The sequence below is a fragment of the Phalangium opilio genome, unplaced genomic scaffold, assembly GCF_054372755.1.
Source record: "Phalangium opilio isolate 3A_F unplaced genomic scaffold, DU_Popi_V2 ptg000031l_1, whole genome shotgun sequence".
NCBI classification, from domain to species: domain Eukaryota; kingdom Metazoa; phylum Arthropoda; class Arachnida; order Opiliones; family Phalangiidae; genus Phalangium; species Phalangium opilio.
This window is the reverse complement of record NW_028324158.1, coordinates 13585982-13609263: the sequence shown is the minus strand read 5'-3', so window position 1 is coordinate 13609263 and position 23282 is coordinate 13585982. Positions and strand designations below refer to the sequence as shown.

The 23282-nt window shown below is 38.1% G+C and overlaps 1 protein-coding gene across 1 annotated transcript in view; it reads right to left on the bottom strand.

The window, feature by feature from the left end:
- LOC149690785 (gamma-aminobutyric acid receptor alpha-like) overlaps window positions 1–23282 on the bottom strand; it is a 36639-nt gene that overhangs the window by 1980 nt on the left and 11377 nt on the right. The window contains exons 2-9 of the mRNA XM_089870791.1: window positions 19473–19580; window positions 18114–18235; window positions 11889–11956; window positions 8628–8848; window positions 7168–7250; window positions 6833–6967; window positions 5536–5688; window positions 5103–5461 (exon numbers count right to left, since the gene is read on the bottom strand). Of these exons, the coding sequence (XP_089726917.1) occupies window positions 5103–5461; window positions 5536–5688; window positions 6833–6967; window positions 7168–7250; window positions 8628–8848; window positions 11889–11956; window positions 18114–18235; window positions 19473–19549 (1218 nt within the window). The 5' untranslated portion in view covers window positions 19550–19580. The remainder of the gene's footprint in view (window positions 1–5102; window positions 5462–5535; window positions 5689–6832; window positions 6968–7167; window positions 7251–8627; window positions 8849–11888; window positions 11957–18113; window positions 18236–19472; window positions 19581–23282) is intronic.

The window sequence follows — 23282 nt, the reverse complement described above, 5'->3', positions numbered from 1 at the left end:
TTCATCTCGAGTTGGTTCAGGTTGTGGTGGTGTTATAAGGGTTGTGTGGTTCTGTGCTGAACTTGGTGGTTGCGTTTGTTGTGATTGTGGATTTTGATATTGTTGCTGAACACGAGTCTGGTGTGTTGATTGTTGATTCTGTCCTGGATGTTGCTGAACACGAGTCTGGTGCGTTGATTGTTGGTTCTGTCCTGGAAATTGTCCAATCCTTGCTGTGGCGTTATGGTACATCGGTATCTGAATTCTAGCCGTTATTGGTTTTATAGTAGGGTTAGTTTTCGTTTGACTATAGTCCGGACGCAGATGTATTCTGTTTCGACGGAAGTTTTGACCTTTCGCTGTCAGAATGTGATATGATTGTGGTTCTTGAGCATGTGCAATTATTCTTGCGGGTAACCATGTACGGGGTGCCGCGTAGTAACGAACCTTCTGACCAATATATAAAGGTGGTAATGATGAACGATGATTTGATTGGCGTATCATGTTTGCGTTATTGTCTCGCAACCCTGCATCAATGCGTCTTGTAGGATAGTGTGGTTTCAATTTATCTATGTGCGTTGTTAATGGCGTACGTAAACGCCGTCCCATCAGCATTTCGGCCGGAGATAAACCATTACTTTTGGGAGTTGTCCGGTACTCCATTAGGACATAGTGTAAGTCTCTCCCTTCTTGTTGTGCCTTGTGAAGAGAATTTTTTATGGTTTGTACGGCTCTTTCGGACATTCCATTAGATTGTGGGAAGTATGGACTTGATGTAACGTGATCGACATGCCATTGTTGAAGGAATTCTTTGAATTGAAGAGAATTAAAGGGTGGACCGTTATCAGATACCAATCGTTGAGGTGCTCCATGCCTTGCGAATTGTGGATTCATGAAATTTATGATGGCTTGTGCGTTGGTCAGTCTTAGTTCTTTAGCTTCGATATATTTTGAATAGTAGTCTATCATTAAGATTATAGGCTTGGAATTGACTTGAAAGAGATCAGTCCCTACAGTTTGCCAGGGATATTGTGGTATGCTATGAGGTGTTAGTGGCTGTTTCTTATTCATCGGGTCTCTACTGCGACAGATTGTGCAGTTTTGAACATATGATGTAATGTCGGCAATCATGTTCGGCCAGAAAACGTGTTGTTTGGCCCTGGCAATTGATGCGTTAATCCCGTGATGGGCGCCGTGAACTTGGTTTAATAAATCTTGCTGAAGAGCTTTAGGCACCAACAGGTTTGTCCCTCTGTATAATAATCCATCTTCTTCATGAAGTTCTGTTTGATATTGCCAAAATGTAGTGGCCTCTGGAGTCAGTTGATTTCGATATTTTGGCCAGCCATCTGTAATATATTCGCGGATTTGGGCTAAGACTGGGTCGTGATCAGTTGCAGTCTTGTATTTGTCCAGTGCGCATGTATGTAACGTTGTTATAGTGTAGACTGCTGTATGTGGGCCATCCAATATGTCAGTGTTTATTTGGCAGTCCGTTAGAGGTTCCCTGGATAAAGCGTCGGCCACATACATCCTGCTTCCAGGAACATAAACCAGCTTAGGGTTATATCTGAAGAAACGCAGAAGTAAGCGTTGAAGTCGTGGAGACAATAGAGTCATTGGTTTCTTTACAATTGCCAGGAGCGGACTATGGTCAGTTTCTACTGTTACTTGGGTGCCTGCAATATAAAAATCAAAATGTTCACATGCGTGAATAACGGCAAGAAACTCTTTCTCAATCTGCGCATATCTTGATTGTGTATCGGTAAAAGTCGTGGATGTATATGCGATGGGCTTGTTGTCTTGCATTAATACTGCACCAACTCCGTGCTGACTGGCATCTGTAGAGATAACGTTTGGTAGTTTAGGGTCGTAAAATTGAAGTACTGGTGCTGATGAAATACTTGTCTTCAGCGAGTCGTAGTGTCTTTGGTGTGTTGATGTCCATTCATAGAGTACATCCGGTTTAAGTAGGTCTCTGAGTGGTGCCGTGTCTTCGGCGTATGTTGGAATGAAACGGCATATATAATTTACCATGCCTAAGAAACGTTGAAGTGTTTTCTTATCCTGAGGCGGTGCGAGTGAGCAAATGGCTTCAACTTTCCTAGGGTCCACATGGATTCCTTCATTTGTGATCAGGTGTCCAAGATAGGTGATGCGTGATACCGCAAGTTGCATTTTTCGTTTACTGAATCGTAAATTATATTGTTTGGCACGTTCTAGGATGCTATGAAGTACAGTTAAATGAGACTTCATGTCTGACGTTGCTATCAAAAAGTCATCTGTAGAGATGTGGACATTAGGAAATTCGTGAGCGGGGAAAATATCTCGCATCTGACGCTGGAAGACTTCGGTTGCAGTGACGATGCCGTAAGGAAGTCGTTTAAAGCGGTACCGTCCATGTGGCGTCGCGAATGTACAAAGGCGCGAGCTGTTCTCAGTGAGTGGAATTTGCCAAAAGGCACTTTGAGCGTCAAGGACGGTGAATACTGTGCAACCTTTTAGTTCCGCAAAGATTTCTTGCGTGGTTGGTAAAGGATAGGGTTCTCTTCTTATGGCACCATTTAAATTCCGGGGATCCAGACAAATACGAACTTCCTGAGTCGAGTCAGCTTTAGGTAGTTTTGTTGGCTTCGGTACGACTACGATAGGGTGAACCCAATCAGTTGGTTCATTAACAGGAACTATAATACCAAGGTTCAACATACGATCCAGTTCCTTGTGCGTAGCTTCACGATATGCATGAGGGATCTTATGACATGCTGATGCAATAGGTACAATGTTGGGTTTTAATTTGATGTCATATTCAGCCGGTAGCTTACCAACAGTATCGAAGATCATATGATATTGATCAATGAGTTCTGTCGCTGTGCCAGTATTTATAGTGGATCGTGTTGTTGCGATATCTTTGGGCTGAGTTCCTATGAAGGTTGCATGAGTGTGTGCGGTGTTGGGTCTTATTTGTGGTGGCGGACCCAATGGTGTGGAAGTGTGTTGTATTAGCCCCAGTTGTTGTGATGTAACGGCTCCAAGAATGGGTACATGGTTGTGTGACGTAACGTAGAAAGGGCAATTTGGTAGGTAGGCGGTGCCCGACATGCTAGGAAGATCAACAACGCCATCAATAGGAATTGAGTGTCCGGAATAGGAGGAAACGGTGTAGAGTGGTTGACGTAGAGGGGGCTGGTATGGTAGAGAATTGTATATCCCTCTTGATATTAGATTCACTTGCGAGCCAGTATCTAGCTTGAATCTATGTCGAGTGTTAAATAGATAAAGTTCGTCATATAATTCATCACCAGGGTTATTGCATCTGAATGTAGCGGCAGTCGAAAGACATGTCAGATCCGTGGTGGGTGAAGTTGAGTGACGCTGTCGAGGATGAATACTGATGCTATACGTAGTGTATGTTTGATCTTCATGTTGGAAATCTTGGTAATACTGATCAGTTTCGTCAAAGGATGAGAATTGGTCATTTGAGTCGTCCATTTCGATGGGATATGTTTGTAGACTGTAGGTTGAGCGGCATGAGGTAGCCCAGTGACCCTTACGTTGGCATTTCAAACATTTGGAATTTTTGGCTGGGCATGATTGATATCGATGCTGCGTGTTGCAATTTTGGCAAGGTCGTGTCGTACGTTGAGGGTCGGATTGATAATTGGAACGATGAGAGCTTTGAGAGTTTGGGTCACTGCGGTGAAATGGTGGACGTTGATAATTAGCAGTATTGCCGCGAGAAGAATACCGTTGCAATTCTTGTGATTGTTGATTGTGTCTAAAGCGCGGTCTTATTGTGGATCTGTGTCGATTAAGAGCATCCACAGTGAATTCTTTTGCTGCCGAAGGCTGTGTTGTGGTAGTAGACATGGCACGAGCCTGAGAATTGGTGATTTCATGCGCCTTACACATGATTATTGCAGTGTCTAAGTCCAGAGCATTGCCTTTATTTAGTAGTTGTAGTCTGAGCTCTTCATTCTGGATGCCAGCGACGATCATAGTGCGTAACAAAGGATTTTGTTGAGGTCCGAGATTGCATGCTTGGGCCTTGGTCTTCAAGTCAGTGTAGAATTCGTCAAAAGTTTGTGTAGGGCTTTGTCGAGACGTAATAAAAGCGTATTGATGAAATACCTCTGTTTGATAAGGTGCATAATAGAGATCAAATGCAGCAAGTATTATAGGCACTGTGCGATCATCCCCTGTTTCAGGTATCTCCAATGTATGATATATACGGCGTCCAGCGGCTCCTAGTATGTGGAGGAAAGTGGCTACTTGAGTAGGAACAGTTTCTCTATTTAGTTTGGCAGCGGCAGCAAAATAACCGAACTCCTCTTTATAAGTTTTCCAAGACGAAGCGGGATCTATCCCTGGTTCGAAAGCTTTAGGGCAAGTGATGGAGGCCATAGTAAAGTGGGCCTTGGCAAGTGAATCAGCAGACAAAAGCGAGTGAGTGAGCAAACGAGGCGTGTGAAATGGCGATCAACTCTATCACCATGTTAAGTTGTGTTAATAACTTGACATTAAATACTATAGTTTAAGTTTAAAAGATACTTTATTCTGGACTCGACTGTACAGCATGCTAGCTAGCTCATGACTGACTGCCCTATCCCGTTATGCCATATGAGGTTACCTCGTGAGATCAAAGTCCTTTACCACGTCATAGCTCCCCATTGGCTAACCCAATTCTGACCTCTGACCTCATTATAACAACACTCTGAACGAACATACGATAAGAACGCTAGGAATGCAATAAGAACTTGAGTACGCGATCTTAAAGACGCTCGAGATGAATAGTAAAGAACAGGTATATACCTATAGTGGAAAACCAGTCTTAGAAAACGTAAACTGTCTACTAAGAAAGCGCCTATTTTCTACTGATTTTAAGATTGCATTCTGAAGTATCTATCTCTAGACGGCAGTCAAACTTTAGAGAGTTTCATATATAGATCTATATCAGGTTAAAGAAAAATTCTTAATAAAGTTTGTGGGTAGATTTGCGGAAAACCATATTATCCAGAACATTCTTTCATATAAGCTGAAGTATATTGTACTTTCGTTCATGACATGTACTCAGTAACCAGTGACAAGGTCTACTTCAGTTGGCTTATCATTTTTCTGGTACTTACAGCGTGCATATGATCGACTAGATGACCTTCGTTCTCAACATTCTCCATGCCGGTGGTACCGAGTCCACCCAAGGTGGTTTCTTCAGGGACGGTCCCAGTTTCCAATTGGTCCCCATCGTCTTGGTCGTCCTCTTCGCTGGAAGACCACTCGGAACTATCCGAGGTGGGCGGGGGAAAGTAATATTCGCCACTGCCTACTTTGGTGTAATAATGGACGATGGCAAATTCGGCGATGGTGGCGAAGATGAAACTGAAACTGATAGCCACGAAGAAGTCCAGGGCAGTGCAATAAGGCACTTTGGGGAGGTCATTTCGGCTCTCCAACCCCAAAAAGGTCATAGTCAGCACTGTCATCACCCCTGTTTTCCAATTTCAAAATGAAAACATTGAAGATTTCACTAAGCCTCGGTGTAAATAATTAGGCTTAACTTACCAAGGGCGACCCTATCCGCTGTTGCCTCACGGTTGATCCAAAAAGAGACCCACGATAAAACCACCAACATGGTACAAGGTGCGTACACTTCGATGAGGAAATAACCCATATGACGTTGCAAATGGAAACTGACCGCCAACACTGATACAGTACCTAAAGTAAAGGTAATTGTCCCGTTAATTTTTTATAGCTTCTTCGGGTTGATTGACTTCTAAATTTAAGGAAGGTAATTCGGGCAATAACCCTGATGAGACTGAGAGGAAGTAACTTCCTGGGGTTTAGGCTTATATAGTTAGAAAGATGAGGAAATAAAGAAAGCGTCGAAAACAGATGCGCTTTCTCATCAGTCGTTTCTTTGTTTAGTTTTTCTTAAGAAATCAGAGAAAATTACCTGAACCAGATTTCTTTCTCTTTTGAGATTCTTTTGAAATAAACGGTTTGTGGGGGAGTATCGTATCTTTCTTATAGGCAAATCAATTTAAGCGGCTTTTATTTACACGTAAATACTTCTTGTTTTTGAGTGGGATATTTTAGCTTATGTCCGCGTAAGAACTGGTAGGCGGGAAAACCATATTATAAAAGGTTTCCCGCCATACATTAGGCTTAAGTAAAAAAAAATTCAGATCAAACAAATTTAGGCTTAACAAAATTTACAAAATCAAACGAGTGTTCAGTTTTCTTATTGGATACGTAAGACTACTAGTGTATTTTATTTAGTTTTCCTTCTTTCCTTTTAAAAGTATTTCTAAACCCCTATTCGTGATGGTGCTGGTGGTAGGCTTAGCGTCGTAAAGATGAAGAAAGGTTTTCTTATATCTAAGCCTTGGTCTAGGCAAAAAAAGAAATATAGTAAGTTTGAGTCAACAAGAATGCGAGTCAAACCCTACACTACTGTACGCCACCACGTTTTCTAGTATAGGAAACATTCAAGAGGTCCTGCTGGCCCCCCATAGAATGATTTTTTTTCTTTTTCGGGCTATTTCTCATTTCTTTTTTGATCGACTGTATTTGCTCTTAGGATTGTCCGGGAATCCCTTTTCTGTGTGCGTGTGATGTATATTTCTCTACTCCTAGCTTCTATTGTCATTCTCTTACATGTTCTAGAAACCCATAAGATGATGTAGTGTCACGCAATTATGAGTGTATTTTTTTAATTGGTTCTTGGCGTCACGTGGTACCCATGGCGTATTTCAAATAACTTTTACCCCCTTTCAAAATATCAAACAGTTTCAACGTAATCAAAGGGAATTTCCCACAAACTTCTTCGATATAATCATTTAAAATGATCTAAACTGACCTTTATTCCAAACTTCAGTCATATTGCCCGATGGAGTCGATATGAGATCGAACTGTGACAGTTTCATGTCCTTGGCTATGACCACTTGTCTTTTTGGATTCCATTTGAAGATCAAATCAGTGTTTACGTAGCCAACTATCGGTTACAAAAGAAAAACGAAAACCAAACCAAACCAAGAAGAAAACATAGAGTATAGATGAATCCAATTTAAAAATATCTTTTGGGACAGATAAAAGTCCAGGAAAAGAGGTTTACTAAGGTAAGAGGATATCTTGAAAGGTTTCCGGAGAGCTTAGAGCGAAACTCTGAGAAAGAGGGAGATATTAGATACGTACAACTTCCGATCTTTAATGGACATCTTTGAGTGTCCATCGGGAAGTTCTCCAAGTTCATTGGACATTGAGCTTGGATTGTCAATCTGAAACAGAGACGACGGGAATAAAATTTTTAGGTCAAGATGTTGAAATAGGCGGTTGTTTTGTTATAACAATAATTTCTAAATATTTTCAAAAAAAATCTGGGACAAATGTAATTGGTAACGAGTCGCGTCCGAACTATATACTCAATATCATCAACGTTCTGACCATTGAACCCAAGTTTCCTCGGAGGGAGATATCAATTGATACATCCTCTATCTATCTATACAGAAAGTAAACCCCCCCCCCCGCCCCAGCATTACTTCCGTTTTATCCGGATATGTCTCTCACGATAACTTTGAGATCATCTAGCTTATACGCCACCTAACCCTTTTTCTTTAGGGGGGGGGGGGTAGGAAGAAGGATTGTCTTAAGAAGAGAGCGGAGATGGATACCCTATTCGCTAATTACCAAGAAAGGTAACTTGTCAGGTGTGCCACCGACTGTAAAAATAATTTAATAATACTTTGACAAGCTAGACGTGTTTAAAGAAAAAAATAATATTTTACGACGTTGGAAAGGCAGTAACGGCTCATTAGTTTTTATAACTAAAGAAGCTAGCGTCTTCAAAGTTTTCTTTCTTTTTTATCTTCTGATTGGCGCTCAAACTAATGATGATACACCTTTAATTCCGTTAAGTGGAATGACGCGAGACAAACTAGTAATTTTTTTTTCTTATTTATTTATTCCGGGTATGAGCTTGCGCGCAACAATTTTTTCCCCTTATTTGGGTATGTTTTAGTATGTACCCTTTCGAGAGGCAACTCACTCCACACGTAAGATTACGTGTAACTCCGTAATTAGAAACCGCGTAAACATTAAGTGATTGGCCCCTCGCGTCGACCTGTGCTACATTACATAGTAACATACTTCAAGCGGAAATGAGGGTAAATTTGTGATGTTTTTTACTTCCTGAGTGGTTTGTAGTGTACCCGGATAATTTTTGGTAGTTTTGTGGCATTTTTTGGGGATAAGACAGCAAACTGACCCAACCATAGTATTAGGCTTAGGTTTTGGTTAATCTTAGGTTTGGTTAGGCTTGAGTTTGGCTTGGCTTGGGTTAAGTTTAGGTTTGATTAGAGTTAGGTTAGGTTTAGGCTTGGTTAGGCTTAAGTTTGATTAGACTTAGGTTAGGTTTAGGTTAGGTTAGGTTAAACTTAGATTAGGTTAGGTTAGGTTAAACTTAGATTAGGTTAGGTTAGGTTAGGTTTAGGCTTGGTTATGTTTTGGTTAATCCTAGGTTAGGTTAGGCATATGTTAGGTTTAGGCTTGCTTAAGCTTAGGTTTAGGTTTCATTAGGCTCATTGGTGGATCAGGTTTCCGTCTTCTTGCCAGTTTTTTTAACCTATTGTGTTACTCACGAATTAGGGGCAACGTACCTGGACGAATAGAGCACCGTTCCGTCTTGAGTGAGTCTTACGAATTTATTTGGCGTCGTGATGGAATGTAACGAGGAATGTTTTCCGTTGTAGAAATAAGTATCCGGCTTCCAGATCTTCTCCAACATGGAAATGGACAATGACATTGTCGGCATTGCTCCTTGGAAAGCTAGGCGCCGATCCAACCACGACTGGCGGAAGTAGCAATCCATGGAGTAAGACTGCAATGAAAGAAACACGGATCAATTCGGAACACCCTACGGGAGGTAAGAATTAAAACGAAACTCTAAAGGCTCGTTTTCATAGAAGCTAGAAAATTCGAAAACGCTCACGCTTCACGAGCTTGAATACGAGCGGTAATGTATTTTTTTCGAACGTTTCCGCTTTCGCTCGAAATTTTCACGCAACTCGCGCCTATGAAAACGAGCCTTAATTGATTGAAACCTAAACGTTGAATTAATAGTAGTTGTTTCCTCTCGGGCAGACTGGGGGGGGGCGAAAGATACGTCGACACAGACTAACTAATTAGCAATTGTAATTGGTTGGAATTGAACTTTCTTATTGTCTAGTAGTGTCTAACACTTTTCAATTGTCCCAAATGAAACCAAGTCTGGAGAGCTACGTTCGCATTACGGAAAATCATTTTTAAAACCTCCTATAACACCTTGGTTCAGTGCCATACGTCTTAACCATTGAGCTAGCTAGATTGCTACTTATTAATATTATACAGTGCAGTTTAAAATAATATATAGTTTCCACTTTCCAGAAATTTTAATAGAGATTTCCAGTAACTAACTGATCTCGTTAGCCAAAACCCGAAGAAGATACGGTTACATTCCCTGAACGCACCGCCATCCATAACCGATTCCCCCCCCCCCTTTTCCAGGTATATTAATACTAAAGAGACGCGAAAATAAGTGTATCAGGTATAAAGGGTCGCTGAGTTGAAATCGAATTAGGCTTAAATATTCGCTTCAAAGAGTGTAGAGTTACTTTTCTTGAATTTTTCTTTTCCCCCTTTTGAGTGTCTTTTTATATTCGATTTGTTGAAGACATTTTTACCCGACCATTTTGGGTTAAAGAATAATCTCTAAGTTGAATATATTTTTTTATTTTTTCTTGAGAAATGTAATGGAACGTTCAATGAAAGTTCTCTGCCTTTTTTCTTTGGTGTCATTTTAGAAACCTCAGTGCGTTCCAGTGGAAAGAGCGATAAGGTTCATGAACTATTTATTGGATACGATGTTTTACGGAGGTGGTGGTGGTGAGTGTTTTTAATTTTAGTATTTTAAAATTTTTAATTAGTATAAAGATTTAACTGTTAAGTCAAATATTGTGGGGTTTCTTCTTTGGAATTTGTTTTGTAATATAAAACTTCAAAATATAATATATATATATATATATGTGTATATAGAGGTGGGAGGGGACTTTTGGACATGCTGTCTTTATCGATAAATAAGTACAGTTATAAATCATAGGAGGCCATAGCTAAACGTCTACTAAAAGTAGATAAATTCCTTACAAGTTTAGCTGGCAGTCTAAAAAATGGAACGCAAACATATTAATCTACTTCTTATTCCTATTTTTCGCTGTCGTTCGAACAAACGCCTACGACAGGAATTTTTCTCGCTAACCGTACGTGTTTATTTCTCCCTTTATACATACATAAAAAAATATGAAAAAATGTTGTTTTTCCAATATTTTGCTATAGAGCCGCGCTAGACATCCATTTTATCTTTATTCCGTAAGTTTCTTTCTCTGTATTGTCTACAAATCTTTGGAGAGACATTTTTAAGGCCGTCCCCTTGCAGGTTTATCTCTTAAACTCGAAATAATTCGTCTCAAAACAGGGCAACATCGGTGACATTTTTCACTGAGACTTTTAGAGAGATAAGGAAAAGGTTTTTGCCTATTTATTGTTCCGGGTTTTCAGAAGTGTTTTCCGTTTCTGTGGTTAGGTTTTTAATTTGCCAGGAAAACTGGGCGAAAAATGCACTCGCACTTTTGTAGACTCGAATTTCCGAAATTATTTTTTAAAGAATGAAAAATGCATCCATTAGGATTGGGTTAAAAATATCTATGGTTTTAGGTTTAGAAAAGCATTAAGTTTTTGCTGTTTTTATAATATCAGAGTAAGGCTTGGGAGAATACATTTAAGTTCTTAGTCTAACACCCGAAAAGCTTGGATTTCTTGATTGAATGTTGTATATAGTAAATGATATGGTTGAGGTATATTTAAAAAAATAATAGGCCATTTCGTTATATCGAATTTTGACAAATTTTAGCTTATTTTGAAGCGGTTTTTATTAGGGGTTATAAATTAATTTATAAGATTAAAAGCACAACCATTTCATCTACTACTCAAAATGTAACACTGATTGACTGAAGAGTTTTGGTTGAAAGTAAGGCGAACCTCTTATCTTTAGAGAACTCTCTTCATTAATTAAGTCAAGATGAAGGGAACGTGGCCAAGCTTAAACCCTCTGTTCAATTAAAATTAATTAATACATTAATAACGGGGGTACACTAAGGGAATACGTCACTTCCAACAGGCTTCCATTCATTAATTCATTCAAATTGAACGAGAAGTTCGAATTATTTTTAGTTCAGTGATGTCCCACGCGCTGTTTTTACGCGATTTCCAACTGGAAAATGTAGTTCCACTTAAGGTGGGGTTTTACGCGATGGATTTAGAAGGGGTTTAGCTTCGTACGTGGTACCAACTGAGGGTGAAATGAAGCGTAAAATACCAGATGATTGATGGTTGAGCGGTCATGGTGGTAATTTTTTATAGATGATCGAATTTAAGACAACCTCCTCTATCTTTTTACCACCTCTTTTAAGAAAGAATGAGGAATTTTAAAAACCGCTGAAAAATCGAGCGGTTAAGATGAACAGAACGCGGTTTTTGGGGTCTTGGCGTTTATTATCTTCGCGTTTATAAGTATATTTATTATTATGACTAGTTGAATTAGGTATAGTTAAGTGTGGGTTTCAGCGAGATATTATGAAATTCGAACCAAATAGGGCGATGTTAGAAAAGTTCTAAAACCCATAGAATTTAAGAAAAAAAACTGTTGAAATTTATGGTTTCAAGTTAGGGTTATATTTTTGTCCGCCATTTTCCAATATGGCTACCAATTTAAACCAAAATTTACGCAGCTCTACCTTATAGTATAGTAAACGAGTGTTCAAAATTTCAGCTGAATCGCTCAGAATTTACGGCAGTTATCGTGTCATAAATAACTCTAAATAACTTACCATATCTCCGTCTGATATGGGTCCCATACTTCTGACTTCAATATCAATATAAACGACTGTGGGCCCATCTGAAAATACATTTAAAAAAAAAAAGGAAAATATTTAACGACTACAGAAGAGTCCCCACAAAAAAATGTAACCCAATTATTTTTAGCCTTAAATGAAAACAAAGCGAGCAAAATCACTCCTATACCGCAAGGACAAAAGCCCATGCCATGCACCCCCCAAAAAATTGTTCTTTCAAATGGAAAATAGTCATTATAAGATCGGAAATCAATTTCTTTATGAGGGGACGAACTTTAAAATTCTTTCTTAATAAAGCAACTGATAAAGTTTAATACACAAAAAGAATTTGCGCGCCTGTATATAGTCCTTGCAATGCGATGGAAAAAAAAATGAAAAAGAAAGACAAGGAAACTTGAGGTATAGTGGAAAAGGAAGAGCTGGTAAAAGTCTGAAAAGAAATTTTTTAATTCCTCTTTGTTAAACGTGGTGAAGGAGATCGTAGAATATATTCATGAATATTCTCAATTTTATTTTTGAATATTCAACCCCTTTCTGTTCATTATAATCGTCGCCCAGTTTAGCACGAGAGCAACTTGCGTCCACGAGCGCGTGAACGAGTTGGCTATGTTTACAATATAATTAAAAAAGGCGGCAAGTAATTTCCATAACCCATCGCGCGGGAAGCATTCACGTGATATTGCTAAGCCTAATTTTAATAAAAAGAAAAAAAATTCTAATTAGTCCAAAGGTATAAACAAAAATAAATGTTGCCTTAAGTTCTATTGCCGTTCTTTGGGTTTATATTCAATAATATGTTGATTATTTTGGGGATTAATGATTAAATTCTTGATGGAATGAAGAGAGATGGGAATGTTTTCTATAAAAGTCCAAGAGTTCGGCCTTTGGTGGAAGTAGAATCGCTGTGGCATACGAGAAAGATCGATGAGTCGACGAAGAAATCCATTAGGGTTGCATCTTTCTTCCATCTTCAACTTGTTGGGAGGAAAAACCAGTAGGGATGAAGGGATGCTGCATGGAGAAATGAGAATCGAGTAAAGGGATACCCGCTCTCTCGCGCTAACAAGCCCACCTTCTTCCACCTCGTCTTCATAGGAATAAATTTGACTAGACGATCTACCTGACAGTTAGAGCTAAAAACCTGTAACTATCCCGGACCCAAGTATCGGTAAATTCCCAAAATTAATAACGGAATATTAGACGAGTAAAGTTCAACTTTTCACAAAGGGTAGTCACAATCGTGTCCTATTAATTGATGTTAGGGTTAACACGGTAAATTTATTGGTATGTGGACGCGAAGGCACTAATTAGGTAGCTAATAGTCTACAAAATTTGGATGGTCCATATTGTTTGTAGCCATATCTTAATTTAAGTCTTTGTTGTCCAGACATATTTACCAATCGGCGTTAAGTCTTAAGATATGATGGTCTGTTTAACTCCAATTTCACAACTAGACATCATTGAACAAATACTTATAGTTATCTTTCATCACGTACGACCATTTTGCATTCCGTACCCTAGCTGCCACAAACGGATACGCTAGAGCCAATCTAGACCGCTGACTTAAGCTAGAAAGCGCGCTGGCCTTAAGGAGGGAGAGTGAGATGCTGGGTACCTAGGTCCCAACGCCGAACCGAACTCGCTCGTATCGGATATAGATTCATACCGTACTGTACCATACCTTATAACCATTATCGCTTTCCTAAGCGGAGCTAAGCCTATCTGTAACTTTAGAAAGGCTGCGAGATGCCAGAAATGAAAAAAAGAAAGAAAAAAGAAATCCCGCTCGCGCGGTTTTCCGTCAACCCTGTCTCGAGAACTAAGGAGATTCGGACCTAGTTCGTCCCAAGTTAAAGTACCAATAGAATTAATAATAACGCCTCCTTAAGATATAATGCACCCTTTATTGTAACTTGATAATGAAACCAACTGTATAACGGCTAAGAAACTTGTACATTCACGTCGCGACACCTGAGAGGAACCATCTGCTACTACCCGGTAGCTTTTTCTGTTAAGATTGGCTGGTTGGGTCCACGCTAGAAATAAAGGGTGCATGTGAAAAATTGCTTTGGTTTATGGTAAGGAGCTTTCCTTCCACTCTACGAGATGCCACGGTCATCTCAGGACGTTCTGACCGGACCTTATTAGAAATATATTCAAATTTAACAACTGATAGATGCGTGTGTTGATGCGAGGCCTGAGTTGTTTAGGGTTCCTTGTCTGTACATGTCTGGGCGAAAATTATTTAGGCCATTTTAGAATCCCTTTAAAATATAAAGATGGGTTTTCAAAGGAGCGTGTTGCGGGGAGATTTTAGTATACCTTTAAATAAATTGCTTGAATATCGCTTTTGATATTGTATTTGTCAGTTTAGCTGTCAAAGATGAAAGCTAACTGCAAAGATCTCACCTTCGATCCCCTTAGGCCATGAACGACTGACAACTTAGATATCTTTTCATCATTCAAAATATTTCTGTTGTTGAAAGTCTTTATACGCAACTAGAAATAAGGGACTAGAAAGCTTTTGTCTCTTTTAATCCCATGGGTTTCAAAAGCCATTTTGGCTCCATTATCCTTTCTGAATGAATCAAATATTACACCGATATATTTTTGGCTATTTTTAGAAAAAGGTTTTTGAAACATTTGAAGTTAGTTTCCATTTGATACGTCGGATCTATTATTGTTACAAAATTTTAATTTAAACTCATGGTAACCATGACTACGTAATGAATACATTAATAGAAGTTCATCATTACTAACAAAAATGAAATTCAAAAACGTTGTAAGCAACAAAATTAACCTATAGTAAATATTTTCGCGTCCGATGTTTATTAAATTCCACATTTAATATTATCCAAGATCCTGCAAGTTTAATTTCAGCTCAATTTTAATTTAAACCCAATTTAACCTTTACTTCAACGTTATGACCTTTTATTTTGCCCACATATTGAATATCGGGTAATATAATACCTAAATACAAAACCAATATATAATTTAGAACTTCCTATAGGCCTAGGATAGGATGCTGCATGCATCTCCGTGGAATTTCATCCCCCCAAGTTTTCTCCTAGGCCTATATCGGGTTTATAAAACATTTTTCTTTTATCTCATTTTCCAATGACCCCTATAAATATCTTCCTATAGTTTAAACAGTGAAAAGCTGAACCCTTAGTTTGACCTACAACCCCCCCCCCATCCCCCATGCAACGTCGAATCATTTTCAGGAAATCGATTAGGCTTCTTGAGTTATTCCTTTACTGGGTGATTCGAGGAAATCAGGGTGAACCAAGAAAGGAAAGAAGAAAAAGGAAAAACGTCCCCGACTTTAATCCCGATATCTTTCAAAATCCTCTCGGAGGATTTTAAGGTTTTTTCCGGATTTCTTTTTTGCTTCATCTTTTCTTTTCAACGTAGAGTTTTCTTTGCTAAGAACAAACGACTGTAAAATAGCGTACAGAATAAAATGGGATATGGATGGTATAGACCCGGGAATGCATACAGTTATTAGGAATAGTTGGGTAGTCATTTTCTCAGCGTGTCTATAGGCTACCAGACGTCAGAATTACGAGGCGTGACGTTTAGTACTTAAGATCGGCCCATAAAACCCGCGTAGAAATCAACATGGGAGATATGGGGACGCAATAATTGCTATTGTCTGTATGTATTCCTGATAGAACTAAGAAGACCCAAGATGGACACAAGGGAAAGGATTTGCAGTCAAAATGGACATGTGATAATGTTTCGGTTTTAAAATTTACTCTGTAATTCTAAATTAAGATTTAATTTTTCGTGCCTATTACTATAGCTTAGGAAAATGCATACATAACCTTACTTCCCTCCTACAGTGGTCCCACATTAACACCACTGTGTTAATGTGACCTTGATATACCAGAAAAATACAGTCCCATTTACGTTCCATGCACCACTCACGCCTAACTTTAAAGTAAACAACACTATGAAATTTGAAACTGCCTTCAATAATCTTAGCTCGCTTTTAACACGAGTACTACCTCGCCACGCACCAAATCAGTTGGTAAGTTTGTTGAATGTCCGGGGTCTAGACGAATGAATATCGGAAACTGAGTCTTCCTTTTTTTATATATATATAAAACAATCGGGTTTAGAAGTCCGGACCTCCTCTGTATGTAATGTATTGTTCCCTGGCCTGGCTGTCTTAGAGATCTTTTCTTTACAATGAACTGTATATCCTAAAGGCTCGTCCAAAAGATAGAATACCCTTCCCTATAAGATCTTTGGCGGGAGAGAAAAAAAGAAAGATTTGGCGGGAAAACCGTTTCTTTTTCACTCCACGCCTCTGGATGTCCTTTATCAATCGTCGCGTGCGATAGATCGGACACTTCCTCGCGATATTGCGTGCGCGTGACTAAAGATTTTTATACTTTAAAATGTATAGTATAAAGGGTATGAATCACTGAGGGTAGTGTTCGACACCTCGTCGACTTTTTGCAGCTCATTCCGCTTGTGTGCCGAGTTGGCGAATTCTTTGAATGTGTCTCCCTTTTAGTTGGCTTTAAGATGGAGATAGAAGAATGGGTTTTGAGTTTGGATGGCCGCGAGACATCACGATCCGCGCGACCTTTTAGGCCTAAAGTTAGTTGTTGGCCCCGTTCGAGCCTGCCCCTAGAAAAATGTCCATATTGGTTTGTGTCGTTGATTGTTAGTTTCTCAAAAATTGGCTAAAGTTGGATTGAAGCACGTTTTCGATTGGTCTACATTTTTTCAGTTCCTTTTACAATTAACTACCTGTCATATGTAACAATTACCACAGGACCACATACAATAGGAATTATTGCAAATCCATTTTCCAAACTTCTTCAGACGGATTTTGAGGGAAAAGCTAGACTATAGTCATTATGTTTGACGAAAACACTTGCCGATGTTAATACCTTAGGTATGTTCCCATTGAAGTTCTAAAGGCTATAACAAATTGGGTCAGCAATTGTAACCTCTTGAACCCTGATTTCTTTTCCTTCGCTGCTGTATTTTTCCGTCTCATTAAATCTACTCCGCGGCCAACGTTCTTCTTTCTTTATTTCCAATTGGTCATCTTCTTTATATATAAAAAGTACAAATAGAATCCGAACTGGACCGAATTGGCAAACATCAGGTCACTTGATGACATCGAGGGAAAGCAGCAGCCTCGCCGCCACGCCAAAGGAAAGGCGCTGATTGGGCATTTGTCCGGAACTTACCCATTTACCCCCCGCCCTCCGTCCCTCCACCAGAACTGTATGTCCCATATTCAATAGAATAGAATTCGATAGTGATTTAGAAAATGCATGCCAAGAACAGTGGCATTGGGAATGGATATAGAAAAAAGAAAATATCGTCATGGGTTTGGTTTTCTATCTCTATCGGTAAAGCTTCTTTTGCTCGACGTGGTTGTGCCCGGTTAAGTGGCTTAAAGGATTATCTTCAACGTCACTTAAGAGACAGAGCGAGAGAGAAAAAACTTCCCCTTCACTCTCTCTCTCTCTCATCTCTTATTTTTGGCAGTATTTTTTTTTGTTTTGTTTCACAACTTTCCAACTTACCAAGTCCGATCAGTACATGTGCTTAATACTTAGCTTAGGGATGGGGTTTTCGTATATGAGATGGTTATGGTTGAAACATTCTAATACAAAATAATTTTTTTCTCCATAATTGTGCGACGAATTTTGACCCGAATTTGATAAAAATACTTATACCATACTAAAAGGGTTACCTTATAAATATTTTGGCACACAAACTAGTAAAACTTAATTCGGAACCATCTCAGCTTCCAACTACTACTAACCGCAACCATTATTTCCCGCTAAATCTTCGCGCCTTTATTGGAAGCCACTGCTAAAAGTCAATTTTCACAAGCACGTGCTTGTACTAAAGCTATTAATCTCACGAGCGTGTGCAGGGATTTATTGTAGAAAGAGAAAATTATCAACAAAAATAGCCGCTCTTAATGTTTGCTTCAAACCCTTTCTGCTCTTGACGGCAGGTCAAATGTTTTGCCTTTGTTTTCTTGGAACTAGTCAGTATATCTTCCCACATCCTCTCATCAGGAACTAGTGACATAAAGGGTAGGGAAAGGGTGTGTATAACTCAAAGGAAAGTACCAAAAAAATTGGTTCTATTTTTGTAGATACATTTATTTAAATGGTATAAGGTGATTGGAATTATTATTATTATTATTTCATTACTTACTACCCAAGTCCGGTCTTATGTGTTGATCATATCCTTTGAGGAGATTATTTAGGAGACGAGATACATTCTGATTCAACGTGTAATTTGACGTCGGTGTAGCTTCGGAGACGTCAATACTGAAACTAAAATATGAAATATATTTAAAATTTACAGCGTGCATAATGACCTTGATATCCTGGAAAGCTAACGATCCCCTTGCTCTAGCATACCGTGGTTTGGGGATAAGACATCAACTGAGCCTGATAGTGTTAGATTTGGTTAGACTTAGGTTAGATTAGGTTAGTCTCATAGAGGGGGTCTAGCAGGTTGGCATCTTCAAGCCCATGGTTTTTGCATTGAGAATACAGGGACTCTGTTTTTATATCCACTATAGAGGATTTAAGATCCATGGTTAAACGAGGCCAACCTGTTCACCTGTAAAATTGCTTCGACTTTATATACGCGCTTTCTCTGTTAGTTTATAAACTCTAAGCTTCTTTCGTGATACCTTCTCCTAAGATAACTTCTGTAGGCACGATAAAAGCTACTACCTTTTTAGAAAGCAACTTGTTGGAATTTTATGCCAAAAAAAAAAGGGGGTAAAGTGGTTCACGGCACACAAAGAAATAGAGAAGGGATAAAAAAAATACCTTGAACTAGGCCTAGGCAAGATCACGCGATATTTTGAGCGCGAGGCCTCTCGAGACCCAACCGCGCGTGTAATGAATGATAGGAATGGACCTTTTCTGATTGAATTATGGAGCCTGCTTTTTCTTAGCCTTTCATAATAGATTTTGCGCGGGAAATTAGGACGGAACTAAAGGGTTCAACGACAAAATGAATAAATAGGTCCATGAATAAAGATAATGGTGGTGATTTTTTTTTCTTTGTCTTTTCATTTCTTTATAAATATAAATTAATATATCACCGTTACTTGATTCGATTTGAAGAATTGTTCTTTGTTCTATTCAAAATTCAATTAAGTCGGATTGAATTATCCGGATATAATTAACAACGAGTTGATTGCAAAATAATATATATCTTTTTTTCAATTTTTAATTAACTTATTTTCAAATAATTGACTAGCAGACCACTTTTTTCCTTTCATTGTAAATTTTTATTTAAATTCCCTCGTAAACTGCCATAAATTTAACCCTACATAAATTTCCAGACAAATTCCACTCCAGGGTACACTAGAGTATATCCTGGTGTACATTAGAGCTACACGCAGACACACGAGGGTACACTTTCATCGATGAGAAAAAGAGGATTGATCAAAACCAATCGGTTTAATTTCTCTAGGGATACGCCCCCTACCCTTTCCCGCCATACTTTCCCGCGCAAAAGTATAGGCTTAGGTGTAGTACCCAACCAACTTACTTGGTGTAGTTCATAGCGTGACTCAATTTAACCGTCAATTGGTTCAAAAGTATAAAGAGCAGCAGTGATAGAGGCATACCCAGAATTCATTTAGATGCGATGGTTCATCTAGATGAAAGAAACACATAAAAAAAATTGTCTTAAACATTGGATGACTGAGAACGAAGAGAAAAAATGTAGGAAAAGAATATCAGGATGATGTCACGGAGCTTCCCATTTATAAGAAATGATTAATGCTTGTCTCCGACGCTTCCCCTAGCTCGGTCGCTTTAATCTGGCACGGTAGAAGAAAGACGAGTAAGAATAATGCTCCCGTCTACGTCATAAGTTTGGAAGTTTTTTGCTTATTATTTTTTTTTTGTTACGCGATATTTAAGGTTCTAGGAATGATTTCGTTAATTTAATCTTGACTCTTTAACCTTAAATGTTGCTGGTTAAATATAGAGTTTGAAAAGGTTAAGACATTGGGAAGAAAACTTCCAGGGGTAAACCTGATAATGTATTTTCTACCAGCCCCTGTAAAACTCTTACCCGCAATACACTAATGTACGATATTTTTATAAAATTCGTATCTTCCTTAATTCTGTACCAATTTCGTCGTTTTTGGGATCAAATTGAATAAAAATAAATTCTGCAAGCACTATATGCATTGACCAAACACGTGACAGATTTTTAAAGCGCGTGAAATTTCAAAATTTAGCTAAAGCAAAAACATAGGGAAGAAAACTTCCAGGGGTAAAACTAATAATGTATTTTCTACCAGCCCCTGTAAAACGTTTACCCGCAATACACTGGTGTACGAAATTTTATTTTATTATAAAATTCTTATCTTCCTAAATTTTGTACCAATTTCCTTTTATTTTTTATGGGATGTTTAAGGTTCTAGGAATAATTTAGTTAATTTAATCTTGACCCTTCACCCCTAAGTATTTTCTATAATTGTATGCCGGGCAGTCTGGCTCTTCATATACTTGAAACATTTTCACACTGTTTAATATTGACTAGATGTACAATTTTGTTTAACATAGAAACATTTTCTTGACCTATGGTACAAAATATTTGGTTCAAACTTTAAATCCACCGTTTAACCAGATCTTAGAAGAACGAAAATTTGAAAAACAAACTTTTTACGACGCTGTTCAATCTCCGCTCAAGGAGTTTTCTTTATTTATTTTTTTCTTTCAGCTATAAATTTTTATCCTCTTGCTTAGACTAAGCCTTGGTCTATTCCATAAGAGTCAGGAGAAATTGGGGAAAATCATGCAAGGGATTGTGGGGGGAAAAGTTCTTCTTAGCTTCATGCAGCTTCTCGCAAAGTTGACGTCGTTATTTGATTGAAAAGTCTCCAGGGGTTTTGCCAGTAGATAGTATAGTATACTAAGCCTTAACCCTATGCCGATCACCGATAGACCTTTTCAATAAACACAACGAGCTATTACTATTCCCTCCTTTGACCCCGGTCTCCTTTATTTTAAATTGAATGCCTTTCCCAAAGGTTTATAATATCTTCATCGATAATTCCGATGATTGTCTAGCTGAATTTCTCAATTTAAAAGCTAGGAAATTAAATGGGGGGTTCCAGAACGGCCTTGCTTCGTATCGGAGAATCTCATCAGACTAAGCGGATTATTTGGCCCCATCTCTCCTTCTCCACCTCTAACTCGTTTTTCCAAATTTCGGGAAGGATTTCTAAATTAAGTTTTTTTATCTTATATAACAATTGTTTAAGCTAGGAACCGAAACCCATAACTTAAAGAATGGAATTCGTTCCGCATTTTAATTTTGTATAATTAAGTTTAAAATTTATTTATTATTTTATTAATTTTTTCGGTAGTAAGTGTTAAACCTAGTATTAAAATGAAAAGCGCGGGAATGATTTCGCGACAAAACTTGAAGCTCTTATGTCTAATGTTGTTAAGCCTAATTTTGAAAATGAACGGATGGAAATGCGCGTGCGTGATAATTTTTCTCGCGCCATAAACGTGATTATCTAAAGCGCGCGCTATAGTTGGTAAGCCTAATTTTGAAAATGAACGAATTGAACAGCGCGTGCTTGATCGTTTTTCTCGCGCCAAAAATTGGAAAGTTCTTATGGTATAAAAAACACGCTTGTAGTCAATCTTTTAAATTCTCCAATAAAGTTTTTTATGTACATTTGTATTTGGAAAATATGCTAATTCGGTTCGGTTTTTTGTTTCTACTAAAAATAGTAAAAAATCAAACCCTTTGATTGAAGCGTTTGCCGTGACACACCGCGATAACAATAGTGGGCTTAAAACACCACGGGGAATAACGTCTTTAAAAAACGTACTAGCAAAACCAGAAAACACGACGATAGATAAAATAATCTATATATATTCTTTGAAATTGGGTTTTCAGGTTGAGAATTTACTATAAGATAAAGGTAGCTTTTATTGGCTTTTAAACGAATTTGAATTGAGCTTGGGTATGGTTGCAATTCATGTTGAAATTGAAGGAGCTTATCTTTTTTTTTTTTAAAGAATAAAAAATTTAAACTTAGAAAGTGGGAGCATAGAAAAAAAAATTTATAAATAATTCAATAGATTTTTAGCCACTTTGAAGGGTGATCCTTTAAACTATTCTATTGTGTTTAATCGGTAATTCCCTGTTGAATTTTGGACTATTTTGGGATGGATTGATACGAGAAATAGTTGAAAATAATAATAATATATATATTTATAAATATATAGCAGGAACTTTCCCTTTAACTTCCAATATTCACCGTGTTTTTCGTCATTGGTCCAAAATAGAATAAAATATTTTTTCTGTTGCTTCTCTTGCAATAAAAAATACCCGTAACGACACAACTGTCGCCAAAAAAAATTACAGCTGGACTGACTATTGCCGTCCCAAGAAATGACCCGAAAAGTTGTATTGGTCAAGAAGAGATTTTTTCTTACAGATAATATTAAATTTTTTTCATAAATACAACAAAAATATTTCATTAAAACGAAGAGGATATTACTAATTATAAATTTCAAACTCATTAGCAAGCAAATTAAAAAAGTAACTAAAAACGGGAATACATAAATTAACTTCAGCAAGAAAAACATACTAGAATAATTAAGAGCTTTGGTATATTAAAAATTTATTAGAAAGAAAACTGTATATTTCCCCCTTTATGGAGGGGTTGTGACCTAAGGCAAATCTTAAGCTAGTTTAAACAAAATAAAGCTATTTGAGAAGACATTCTCGGAAAGAGACGTGATGTGTGTGGGTCTACATTGACTCTGGTGCTTTCCAAAGCGGAAATGGTTGTTCCAAGGAAATTTGACTTTCAAACGATATTGGATAGAAGGAACTCGTCGACGGTTATTTGGGCTTACTCGGGACACTAATTACAAACAGCTAGGCCTGAAATTATTCGTAATAAATGAGATGGCTTAGGCGCGAACATTTATTAGAAATCCTTGATTTACCCTTATGTAGTTTGGCTAATTTAATTATACTAGGTCTGTTAACCATCTCATCTATAACTGCTTCTAGTGCGAGATTGCATCCGACTCTTAGCTCGCGCGCTTATATATTTAACTTGGAAAGACGATTCACGTGTTAGGAGTTGTAGTGTATATAGGTTTTGGATGTCTTTTTGGCGCGAAATCTTCTGACGCCTGAACCGGAAAAATTCGGAAAATGGCGGGAAATTCCGGCTGGGTTTTCCCGCGAATTACCGATTTAATTGTTTGAGGAAGGAAGGAGGGGCGAATGTATAGTGGCGGCGCAAGGAAAGGTGCTTCTATACTTGTTTTGTTCGTAAAGCCAATCAAATGAGTGACGTAGTGTGTTTGA